We start from the raw sequence: 13,459 nt of genomic DNA, 5'->3' as shown, positions 1-13,459 counted from the left end.
ATACGTCTTTTTTCGTAATTAAATGACTTTCAGATTTCGAAATTTGCAAACAGCTTCCTTGTGGCGTATATGGTTAGCAGACACTTGAGATCTTGGTTCGATTCCCGATAGGTGCTCATGTGGTTCGTGTCTCCTGTTAAACTATAGGTATACGCCTCATATATTCTCAGTGCTGAAAGAAACGTTAAGCTTTAAGCCAGCCGGTACTCGGTATTTCTGTCTCTACCGCCTACCGTCGGAGAAAGCAGAATGGTTTTCTGTAAATTCCCATTTGAATTATTCTGGTATGAATACCCACATACTTAGAGACCTTATCTCCTTGGGGGGAGAGTTGAATCCAAATTTTCAAAAATAATCGTAATTGTATGAAACGAAATCCCCAAGTTTCGCGGGAGTAGCGAGTAGTGTTATTTCAGAAGAAGAAAATGTAATGTAAATGAATGATAATGTGAAAATTGTCTCCAACAGTTCTCAGTACTCCCATCTGAACCAATGCTAGAATCGATTATAAAGTTACATTATATTCAGGTTGAATGCAGAATGACTTAAGAATTAGTTCCCGCTTTTAAATTGTACAGTGTTAGCGGAATTAGGTTGTCTTTTCTGTTGTTGTGTCTCATATGCTAAGAACCACATAAAATAAGATGATCAGTAAAGCGAAGTTTCTTTAATTGTTTGTATACTTACGGTAATTTTGTGATAGCATGTTTTACAACTAATACAAGTACTTAATTTAATAATCTTGTTTTACATTTTGCAGCAAATAATGGGATTTCTTGATAAACAATCTCTGTTGTTCGTTGAAACTGCTGACATGCTGGCTCGAATGGCCCGAGAGACTTTGGTCCATGCTCGGTTACCCAACTTCCATATTCCTGCGGCAATCGAAGTTCTCACTACAGGAACCTACTCTCGACTACCATCTTGTATTCGTGTAAGTATTTGGATATTATTCTAGTGTTAGTAGGTTAATACAAGCAGCAGCCGAACGATGAAGGTACAATTGGTAAATAATTCTACCACTAAGAAGTATACCTGCTCTGACAAAATATATATCACTTGTGCACTGTGTAGGCATAATACTACTACTATTAATATATATATGGTGCTTGATTCAATACAAAACGAAAGGTAATATTTTCCATAAGTAGAAGCTTTGCTTTGTATATAATTAAATACAAACTTATTATTTGCTGAGCAAAATAATATATCTTTACATAAAAGAGTCACAAGTATTAATTTTTTTAATGTAAAAAATATGGTTTTGCTCAGCAAATAAGTTTGTATTTAAAACGGAGAGATTTTCGTGGAATTTTTCAGTAAGCACAGCATGGATTGCAAGAAAGTGTAAAGGAAAGGAAGGGCGAGGCAAAACCAATACCATTTTCTGTTTTTTTGTTCGTACAAACCGTTCAGGAAGGCTACGTAAACATATCATGTCCAAGTGGTTGTTACGTCTTGAACTCTCATATATACATAAGGTAGAGCTGCAAGAGTCGATCACGTAGCAAATGTTACGTATAGGTCATGAAGAAATTCAGACGGGAACTTCGTATGAAACGAACTGGAAAACTTGTTTGCAGTACGAGTATAGTAAGTCCACTGAAGTTCACGGTATTTGTACAGAGAAAAAATGTTCTTCGTTGAGTTCATAAGGAAGGAAGTAGTTTGTGTGAACATGGCGTCACGATCTGGTTTGTGTTGGGTTCACGATTAATTAATCTATTTACCTAGGTAGAATAATCGCGTACAACACACAATCTGACACATGGACTCATTGGTTGAGCCCTCATCTCTTGTTCGAGTAGTCCTTGGTTCGATCCCTTGCCTTGTGAATTGTTGTGGATAACATCCTGTCCATGGAGTTTTTCTCGGGAGTTTTTGTTTCCTTTTACATTCTCACTCTACCAATTGTTTCATTATTATTAACTGTAACAATCATCTGTCTTCTTTAACGTAGAAGGCATAAGCGTGAAATGACTTTGTCCATTTGCATGATGAGCACATTCGAGGTGTGTATCGCTTCAGAATATTATTGGGTTACTCCAGTCATATATTGTCAGAAATCAGGATGCATTTTTAGAAGAGGGAGGGAATTTGACTGAGATTACGAAATGATTGTCGACCGGTTTTGGAATGCGTCAGAATAGAATGAAGGGGAAAAACGACATTTCGAATTATCTTTGGGGAGGGGGAGGTTGGTACAGTGCATGTGAACGTCTCCCAGGTTCTGCTCTTTAAAAAGTTCAGAAACACACAATATTATGTTAACATTTTAAGTTTCTCATGAGGTTTTAAATATGTTATATCATGTGCTAAATAGATCAACATTAGAAAATTGTAATGCAATCCAGATAAAAATGTAGAAAACAATCGTTGCACTTATATTCCACACAGTATTCAATATCTAATTGTAACTTTAATGATACGGCAGTGAGTCGGTTTTGAAACGTCACTTAAACTAAATAAATCGAGGTTGAAATATCAAAAGTTTTGTTTACAGAAAACTGATCCGTCTGTGTGTGTCCAATTTGAAAAACCACGGAATCTCTATCGGTTGGCTTCGATGTGAGCACCATGTGTCTTGACAATAGCCCTGCATCTGAACTTCCAGTGCAGGAAGCTCCGTTGAAATACAGAAACAGAAATCTTGAGCCATTAATCGTAGCAGGCTTTCCAGAGACCACAGACAGTGAGTGGTTACATAACGAGATGCAAGTGCTCTTTTCAATAGGCCAGACTCGCAAAAAATCCATGTGACTTCACTGGTATGTCCTGGAAGGAATAGCGTGGATGCTGCTACCATCTGTTACAGAAATATTTTGTGTAGAACGGGATATATGTTGTAAGGTCGTATCAAATGAACACAGACTTGATTTATTGCATTTCCATACAAACGGGGCAGATCTACTGTGTAAGTTGGTGTGAGAATATGTTGCTGATAAAATGTGGAGTTGATTTTGCAGTTTTTAGGCACCTGCGGAATCGTTAATTTGCCTTCATATTAGTGTACCGCGATAACAGAAATCCCTTCAGAAACTTTGCACTGACGGGTGAAGCAGGACGGGTTTTTGCGTCTCGTGGGGTATACATTACGGCTCTAATTTGCCACAATCTGATAGATAAATCTATGCTTCATCGAGTGTAGCAACAAACTTCCCCTTTTCCCCAGATAGATGGCGTTCGTAGAGGCGCCTACAATGAGTCGTCCTCTCCTTCCGGTGGGCTACAGTAAGGACATGTCCACGACGTGTAAACACCATCCGGAACTTTAGTTTCCCACGTAGGTTGTGGTTCACGGTTGAGTGTCACGTACGGTCTTCTTGCCATCACACGTTGTGTAGGAAGGTCTTCCTGCAGGATCATTCGGCGCAACTTCCGAGCTACAGGTGGAGTAACCGCAGTACATGGTCGCTTTGTATTCCCCTTACTGGGTGAACGAAGTAGTGAAACATCGTTTATGTCGATTAATTATATTGTTGATGGTCGTTGACCGCAGTGCACATCAATTTTCCCTGCACCATTTTTGAATCTGTGTCACGGAAAACTTGGCGTGGTAAAGTGTTACGACGTAGCCTTCCAGAAACCGGTTGACCTTGGGAGCCATGATGAACCGCACCGCACCGCACACTCGTGAACTTGACAAGATACTAGAAGTCTTTGGCTTTCTCCTGCTGTTTGAATCATTCGGATCGGTCGATTCTGTGAGCAGGGGTGAAGGTTTAAATCGGAGACATTTAGACGGAGCAACCTTCTGTATTTAATTACTAGAGGAATTGCCGTTCTTTGCACGAAGAATAAGATTTATGGAAAATATTTGAAAGATGCATATACGATTTTTTTTTCTCAAGATACTTGTGGATGCACGGTTGATTTCACTGGAGGTTAGGGTCTAAATAACTTTTCACAACATCAAGACCTAGTTAAATTGTTTCCTCATACCCGAAACCGGTGAATTCACCTTAATTGTTATTCATGCAAATTATTAGACAAAATTTTTATGAATACAAAATCGGAAATTAAATATTGTAGAAATTGCCCCCTCCCCTCTTTTCCTGAGAGAGTGAATGTTGAACACTGAGAGTAAATTTAGTAACTGGAGCTTTGATATGGCAACAATTAATTATAGTTTCTCGAAAGTTAGTTCTGCACATGCGTGTGTGTATAATTGTGGCGGGAAATTACCGTATGTCAGATTCAATCTGTCAATATGCGTGTGTATCATTTGCGCAGAAAACTTCGGTATGGTAGAGAGGAATTTTCCCACGATCAGTAAAGGAACGTGAGTGACGTCAGCAATGCTTTATTCCCAGTATTTTTGTATGTGTATGAAAGTTAAGCAATTTAGCGCCACCTTCTGCGGAGTTGTAAGCTCGTGTGTATGACTGCTCCGTATATGCAGCAGCATACACGTGCGTTCTGAGATAAATCTTAGGATTAATTTTAGATCCTCGCTTCATACATATGCTGGAAAACGAGCAAAGCATAGGCTATCTCAGGTAATGGATTTTAGCCTCGGTTTGCAAAACTCTTTCTTTCCCCTCTACTCCACACACACTATATATATATATATATATATATATATATATATATATATATATATAGGGGTATATCCCACATTTCACGAGATTAGAACTCACTGTATGCCAAATGATGTTCCCACATGTTGATAAAAACTTTGCGAAGATTTCGGTGAGTCTCATTTGGCTGAATTCTTGGCTGCATTTTTTACATACCACACACAACCAGTACATGAAACAGCAAAGGCTACTAGTTTGAGATAACACATTCAAGAGTTCAACAGTACTTTCGTCCTATCCAATAAGTTTCTCTGTTCACGTTCCTTCTTATCGGACCAATTCTCTCACATGAGTTCGAGCTCTTGTGACCAAGGTGGTTAGCGTAGCGTCTACGGCACGGGAGACCTGTGTTTGATTCCCAATAGGAGCCCATGTGGTTCGGATCTCACTGTAAGCTGTAGGGACGCACCAGTAATTTCCATTATCGATTAAGTAAAAGGTTGATGAACGAAGTGAAGGGTAAAACTACAGTGTCCGTAAAAAAAAGCGTCACATTTCAAGTTTACTACGCTTATAAACTGGAGCGGAGATCCATTCGGATCTACTATCTCGAAAACTAACCTAATTTTGTCTAAGAAGACACAGCAGATCATTAATCAGTCATTTAAGACTTCTCTTGAGATCTTTATTTATTTATTTATTTTTTAGTTTCTAAAAATAAGAATTAAGATTTATGATTAAAGTGATTAAGATTGTGAGCATTAACATTTAAAACTTCTCATAGATTCCTACAATTATCAGATTGTAACTGTAATAGTATAAAAGTAGAGAATTAAATTCATTTTATATAGCCTTACACAAGTTTTGATATATATATATATATATATATATATATATATATATATATATATATATATATATAAAAAATAGTTGTTTTGGGGATGTTAGGTATAATTTTAAAAATTGCTATTTTGCACACTATAAATGTGATTATTTCTTGTATTTTAGGAGCGTATAGTACCTCCCGATCCAATAACACCTCTAGAGAAGAGATCAACTCTATTACGACTGAACCAAGTCATACAGCATCGATTAGTCACCAGCAATTTGTTGGCGCAGATGCGAAATCTAAAGGTTAGTATTCAATGTATAGTTAAATTATGTTGCACACGATGACATTTAAAGTTATTAGAAAGATTTAGAACTGTATATATTACACTTCCATTTATTTTGATGTTATTTTTCTAAAAATGATCAGCTTTGAAAATGTTTACCGTAAAGTGTAAGGTACTACAGAAATTAGAATGAATTGGTGTTCCAGTTTCTTCGAGTTATACAGCTACTATCGTTGTCTAACCTTCCTTACGCCTCAGCGCTACAGCTTGAGGAACTGAGGGGCTTTGACTGCTTCAACAAGCAGCTTCCTTTTCTTATCACTGGCGATCATCCTTCAATTCTTCACTTTCATTTGTTTCAAGTCGTCTTATCACTTTGTCCATCCACCTCGTTTTCTACCTTTCCACTCTTTTATTTCTGAATAGCTTTCCTCTTAACATTCTTTTTGGCATCGTTGCGTTTCTCATTCTCTCTATGTGTCTTAGCCACCCAATTATTTGACTTTAATAAAACGCAGTATGTCTCTTTATAATCATTTACATCTCTGATTGTATCATTTTCTCTACATGTCTCCTTTCCTAATTAGCCCATAGATTTTGCGTAACATTTCTCGTTCAGATCTTTCGAATGTAGTGTAATGATCCACATGTTCCCAACACCATGTGTTGGCTGTGAACAACTTCAGACGACAACCACGCAGTAGACGTCGTAAACTATCATCATCAACAATCGTCCAGTAACGAAGATCAATGAAGTTGGCAACATTTCGGGATAAAAGGAGCCACAGCACCACAGAAGCCGTCGGTCTTCACCGATTGATCGTCTTCTCCACTCTCTAGTACGTTTAGTCTTTGCGTGCTTCCCTTCGCTTGGACGCTTGGTCCACGCAATATCCTTACCAGTCTCTAGGACGCTTGGTCTCTGAGAGATCTCTCGCTTGGACCATGATTCTATAGAAGATCTCACACTCTCTAAAACGCCTGCTCTTTAAGTTTTATCCTCCTCTCTAGGACGCTTGGTCTCTGAGAGATACTTACACACACTCTTAGCCTCAAGAGTCGTGGATCCTGTCACCCTAGGACGCTCGGTCTTAGTTCCTATAATCTCACAAACAGACCACTAAATATCTATGAAGAACTTAATATTTGAGATTTTAATTATTATTCCTGTATATAGGAGGGACCTTTTATAATAGAAGGTGATTCGGAAGTCCAAAATTCCCGTAATTGGAAAAGTTCAAAATTCCCGTAATTGGAAAAGTTCAAAATTCCCGTGTACCATATTTAAGCTCCACCCTAAAAGCAGAACTTTATAGTATTTTCAGTTGCTAAAGTCAGTGTCCACGTTTTCGTGCAGGTATAAGTAACAACTGATCTCACGAATGTATTATGTACTTGCAGTTTTGTGTTCTTTGATATTGAATCTACTCGTAAATATTTGGAGGTTAGCGTAATCCCTATTTCCTGTTTGTATTCTCCCTTGTATACACATAGCCATTTTCTTTTCGCTATGTATCACGTTTCCAAAGTAAAGCTGATGAACTTTTTAAAATGCTTTTTGGCCTATTTTTAGTATGCGAGATTTTCTTCTGGCTTTTGATGTTGGTAATGATATGATATTATTTTTTCTGGTTTACCACAAACCCAGTTCCATCTCTCTAGATCTTCATAAACAGTTCGTAATTTTTGTTCGTCCCTTGTAACAGTTATAATATCAGCAGTATAAGTGTGTATTTGACTTGATTTCGTGAAAATCATGTCTCGTTGGTCTAAACAGCTGACAACTCGTCTCTGCCTAATGCTGTTGTTAATCCCAAAACCCTCGGTAGTATAGTTTCCAATTTTGACTAGCTTTTGAATTCATAATTATCTTATCAATTATTTGCTGTCTAACCTTATTCTTTATTATCCTTAAGTATAATGAGAGAAACGTCTCCTGTTTGGGTTAAAACTCAACCACAGTTTGTAATGTCTATACGAGATTTGATTGTGTTCTTGATTTAAACGTCTCTTTTTCTCTGCCTATGTGATACATAGACATACAGCTTAATGTGGGATCCGAGCAGAGTACTTCCGTCAGATATTGAACCTATGTTTCTTGCACCTAAGGCATGAATACTAATCTTTTTGCCAAAGCAGATTAGTAAATATCGAAAAAGCTTCAGGGCAAGGTGGAATTCTGTTGTTACTTTTTTCTGTTCTGTCGCTGTATTCATTTGTTAGCTATGTTTAAGATTCCATCTAGACATAGGAGAACTGATTATAAGAGGAATGCTTAGATCAAGTTCATTAACAATGACTCGGTTTTGGCTGTGGGAAAAAGGACCAAGAATCTTCTGTTGTGTAAGAAGGATGAGTTACATTTGCCTACAATGCATAGGTCTGGATTATATGAAAGACTCCTCCTAGGTTGGTATCATACACAAGTTCCAGGTCATTGGTCTCTATTCAGCTCGCTAGCTTAGACCCTCTTCATTTTTTATCTTATGACCCCGAGTCTTGTGGTAGGAGTTGAAATAACCATATAAATTGTGGGATATTGACCAGTTGGTAGATTATCAGGATACCAACAGCGTTGAGATGGGATTTTTATATATATATCGTAGATAGTATTTGGTCAGCCTTGATGCAGGCATAATATTAATCATAACTTCGTCCTTCAATTCGTTCTTAATAAAGGTGGCGAGGCTGTGCTTGTGAAAAATACATTCTGGTTTTATATATCCTGCTATTCTTAAATTGGTTTTATTTCATTCGTCTATGTGGGTCTTTTGGAGACAAATTACATCAGTGTGCACCTCTGTGCAGATCTTCGATACGCGTATTTCTGATTTTGCTCTTGTGAATTAATGGACTTGTCTTAGATTTGTAAATATTTTTCTCTGTAGGTGTGTTTCCCGTTTCTATCATGTTCATTGTTAAATTTTGTTTTTTGTGTTATATCATATTCATAAAAAAAAACCGACGTTATGTTGTTTGAATGTTATTTCACCAGACTAAAGTGAAAACAAGCGGCATTTGTGTAATTGGGGATGCAAATTTGAAAGACAGTTATTTTCTTTCTTTCTTTCTTTCTTCCTTGGATATTATCATTGTTACTTCTAATATTCATAATCACTATTACTAACATTACCATTATGTGTAACTAAACGTATGCTATACCAAACGAAATGAAAATAACACAAAACATTAGTGTTTAAAGAGGCCTACTATATTATTCATACTTTTTGGATCTCCTCGCAGCTGGAAAGGAGTACTGTTATCCAGAACCGTTCCGTGGGAGAAATGGTGAGTTAGTTCAAGTTCAGCTGAACACAGATTTTGGCATCACAAGTCCTGTCGACATTCTGTTCATATCTCAGTTCAGTACCTTATACACTCATTTGACATGTGCATTACTGACTGATATAGCGAGAATATACTGCATTATTTTGACGACGTTTGGCACTTATTCGAAAGACGGTACACTATCTCGAAAGATCCGCTCCATAATTTGCAATTATTAGAGGCACGAGTATTTCGCAATGCGCTATAAAACGAAATGTGTGTTATTATGTTACTTTAGTGTATGTTTTTATTTTAATATTATTGTATACTTGATTTTTGTTTCTATTCTTATTCCTATACTGTTCTTGAGAATTGTAATTGGACTCAGAGTCTATAATTTCCTGATACCAATAAAATTATTATTATTATATATTCCACCTTTTGGCAGGTCGAGGGACGAATGAGGTGTTTCTAATGTTAGGGTTGGGCCTGGAAATGTTTCTCCCATGTTTCTCGATCTTCAGCTTCCTCTTTTCTTAAGTTCCAATATTTTCTTCTTCTTCCTTTTTTTCAAATCATCGATCAATTGTGTTCTTAGTATTCCTCGCTTTTTCTCCATCTTCCTTCTATGGCGGTATGAAGAAGAAAATTTCTTCGAAAGATGTGTCCAATCCAGTTGTCTTTCTACGAAGGATGCTGGCTAAAAGAGTTTTCTTCTCTCCTATCCGTTTTAAAACACCTTCCTTTGTTACTCTCTCTGTCCATTTTATCTTCTCTTCTTCCTCCAACACCACAACTCTTAAATATTTCTTCTCTAACTTCCGTAATGTCAAAGTATCTAAAACATACAAATTCAATTCTATATACATGACACGTGAACAACTTCTTCCTTAGTCTAATATTAAGCCTGGGGCACGGTGGCTCAGTGGTAGAGCGCTTTCCTCTGGTGCGTGAGGTCCTTGGTTCGATCTCAGGCCAAGTAAGTTTGCGGTGGACAATATCGTGCTCGTGGGTTTTCTTGAGGTATTCCCGTTCACACTTTCGCATTTCATCAATTCTTCCATCATCATTCACTTGTTTTAATCACCGTCTCCGTTAACCTAAAGGGCGTAATCGTGTGACGTTAAACTCAAGAGATTTATTTCCAATATTAACCCTGCTAGATAAGAGTGATCTTTGCTTTGCTGAATACTTCTTACAGCATACATTATAAGATGTAAATGTCATAAATAATTATTTATAGGTTAATATTTAAGCTTGTAGATGTATCAAATTACCTAGTAATATTTCAGTTTTTTCTCCGATATTTCGAATGGAACACTCGCCCATACACAGAGTGGCTTAAGTCATTTTTTCACAGCACTATCTGCACATTATTTTGTTGTCTCTTCACAGTGGTAAAGAATATTACATAAATTTTGTCAATACTTACGGTCGCTTACCTTTCTCAATAGTAATAGATTGCTCTTATTACTTTTTAGTATATAACAATATATGTAGATAGTTCTAATCTTAGTGCACTACTTTACTAATTACCTTATTTTAAATTTGTGTTTTAGGTGTTCTTTCCGATTTAGTTTGTTGGGCCGTAGACCCGTAGAATGTATTTAGAACCTGGGCATTCCGGGCGCCCTGTTGACCAGACTAGCAGATTTTACAGTTACAATAGGCAAATGAAGTGTTCATTTTGTCATCTCTTTCCATATCGTGTTTTTTTAAAGTATTCAGTGTATTTGTTATAATTATTAGTAGAACATTTATCTTTAAAACAGCATCCAAATTCTCGTTCATTTATTAATTTTTTGACTGTTGATTAGATTGAAGGAGGGAGAGTAACGTTTCATGTAGAACACGAATTCGAAGTATCGCTGACTGTTATGGGAGATGGTCCTAATATTCCATGGAGGTTGTTGGATATCGACATTCTTGTAGAAGACAAAGAAACTGGAGGTAATTATTAAGTACCAATACTATTACTTTACATTTTGTTACATTAATTTCTGTGTCATCTTTATTTAAGGCATGTAATTGACTAACTTTTAAGAAATGATTTATGTGTATTTTCTGTGTCCGTCCGTCCAGGAGACAAGAAAATCTCAAGAACTACGAGTACTTGGTGAATCACGATCAATTTTGATCGGGATGAAGAGGGTCAAAAGTTAGGAATCGAGCTCGGCGATGGAGGTGATTCATCCACCGGAAGTAGTAGAAGTCAACCATTTCCGGTCTTTACTTTGATCACTTGTAACTGCTCCAAATTTGTGCATAATTTTATTCCTTTACTTAAACGCAAATTTTGCGTTTTGTACCTGGTGGCTGTGGTAATTCCAGTACACTAATTGTTTTAAGTAATGCATGATTACGAAATTATCATGGTGAACGATGTGTGAATATTCGTCTTTGTGAAAAACAAAATTAGAAAAAAAGTATACCAACAGCACCTGGTGTTCCCAGGCGGTCACCCATCCAAGTACTGACCAGGCCCGATGCTGCTTGACTTGGGTGATCGGACGAGAACTGGTATATTCAGCATACATAAGAACCTAGAATATATCTTAAAAAAAAAAAAAAAAAAGTCGCATTTAGTGCGAAAGTTACCATTTGTCTCTTGTGTGCTATGATACTTTAACTGAGTCACATTTAAGTTCTAAAGCTACTTATTAGAATTTTGATTATGATTTTTCAAAGTCAAACCTTCACAATGAGACGCACATCAAACTTTGTTAAGGGAAACCCCCACTCACCTGCCAATTTGATACATTCGTTGATTGTGTTCTCTTCATCAGGATTAAAAACACATGGCCGTCCATATTTTCCCACATGCTTACCCTTATACCTGTGATGAAGCGAGTGTTTGCTAACCCCGTATTTTTCTGCAACTTGCCTCAATGAAGAGTTCGCCCGCTACTTAGTGGTAGCATAGGAACACGAATAGAAGAAACGGAAAAAGAAATAAGTTTTCAGGTACTTCTTAGTTGTGAAAATGGTGTGAATATGTTAGTGAGTATATGAGGCAGAATGACTCAACATATATTAAAAAGTGGTGCGAACTAGCTGTTAGACTCGTGACACCAAAAGCGCATATGATAAAAACTTCATAAATACTTTAAAGTTAAAGACGATCACTTGTGTATAATTTGTTAATTTTAAAATTGAACATTGTGTCGAATTTCAATAGTGCATGATAGTCTGGTGCTAAAGTTAAGAATGACAACATGGGCGCGGACAAGTAAGTACGCAATAACTGATGACTGGAGGCGGACATGAATTAATGCCAGTCTCTAAAAATGCAAATGTTACAAACGTTCTCATAAAGTCACCATGCACGAAATTGTTGATTATAAATGTCACATCTTGGTGCCCAACGATTACATTTTAATTCTATGTGAAACGAAATGCCTCGAACATTCTAAATGAGAGGATGCATCGGATTATCTTGAAGGAACAATATTCTTTAACGTCAAGTAAACCCGCCATGCACCAGGAAGTCGTTGCACGAGAAGCAAGCCAGGATCAACGATAGTGCACATCTCTTCGAATATTTGTTCTACATTTCATAAAAAAGAGAAAGGGGCAAGAAAGTATAGAGATACCATATTTACTGTGTTTGTAATTTGTGTAATCATACAGGTGTTTTTGCTTTTATAATAAAGACACTAAACGAACAAGTGCTCTGATTTACACCTCCAAGTGAAGCATGTTTTACGTTTGTGCATGATGATTATATTGTAACAGGTGAACAAGAATAGATGATTACATAAATTTTTCACATCACCTATTCTTGGCAATTACGTCTTGGATCATCTTACAGGTGCTACCTCAGAGAAAACTGGACCTTGACGTGTTGGGTTGAACGCCAAGTACAGCACCATTGAGTGACAACTGGTGGGAACAAGTGCGCATTCCAAGTTCACAGACATTGCAATGCAAGGCTGTATTGTCTGGTGTGTGGAACTGGACAGGCCCTGCGGATGTCACTTGATGGTGTAAGCGGTTTGTCCGAAAGGCGTGAACTCAGGACTGTTATACACTATGAACCAAATACAGTAATAGACGGACAGCAAGAAACGGTTTCCTTCAATTGATTAAGCGTACCAAGAATATATTTCATCTCCATCTTTAACTCTATACTAAAACCAGAAGTGATAGAAATCCAATCCAACTTCCGGTTTCAGCATCCAGAAATCCAGTGCAACTCCCGGTTTCAATATTGAGAAATACAGTACTTCCGGTTTCAATATCCAGAAATCCAATAAACTTCCGGTTTCAATATTGATAAATCTAGTACAACTTCCAATTTTAATTTGAACCACACAATGGAGAAACAATAAGAGATAGCTTTGTGGTGGATAAACACCATGTGCGTGGGTTTTCTCGGGGCTCTCCCGTTTCCTCCCACTTTCTTCATTCCACCATTTCATTCATTTCTCATCCTCACCGTCTCCTTTAGCCTAGCTGGCATAACCGTTGGACGTAAAACTGAAAGATTTTCTAAGAGTAGACACCATCTTCTTTCTCAACCCTTTATTCAAACCGGAAGTGGCAGAAATGGACCAT

At 37.2% G+C, this 13,459-nt stretch overlaps 1 protein-coding gene across 2 annotated transcripts in view; it reads left to right on the top strand.

Annotated features, from left to right (window-relative positions):
• Window positions 1–13,459, top strand: part of MED14 (mediator complex subunit 14) — a 155,682-nt gene that overhangs the window by 37,445 nt on the left and 104,778 nt on the right. For both annotated transcript variants that reach the window (XR_014131246.1, XM_081756032.1), the window contains exons 4-6: window positions 761–934; window positions 5,529–5,654; window positions 10,720–10,852. Coding sequence is in view for 1 of the 2 variants with exons in the window: in XM_081756032.1 (XP_081612158.1) it covers window positions 761–934; window positions 5,529–5,654; window positions 10,720–10,852 (433 nt within the window). In the remaining variant the exon portion in view is untranslated. The remainder of the gene's footprint in view (window positions 1–760; window positions 935–5,528; window positions 5,655–10,719; window positions 10,853–13,459) is intronic.

The sequence above is a fragment of the Thermobia domestica genome, chromosome 4 (genome assembly GCF_964235325.1).
Source record: "Thermobia domestica chromosome 4, izTheDome1.hap1.1, whole genome shotgun sequence".
Classification (NCBI taxonomy): Eukaryota; Metazoa; Arthropoda; class Insecta; order Zygentoma; family Lepismatidae; genus Thermobia; species Thermobia domestica.
Note: the sequence above shows the minus strand (reverse complement) of the source record. Positions and strands in the feature narration are given on the sequence as shown.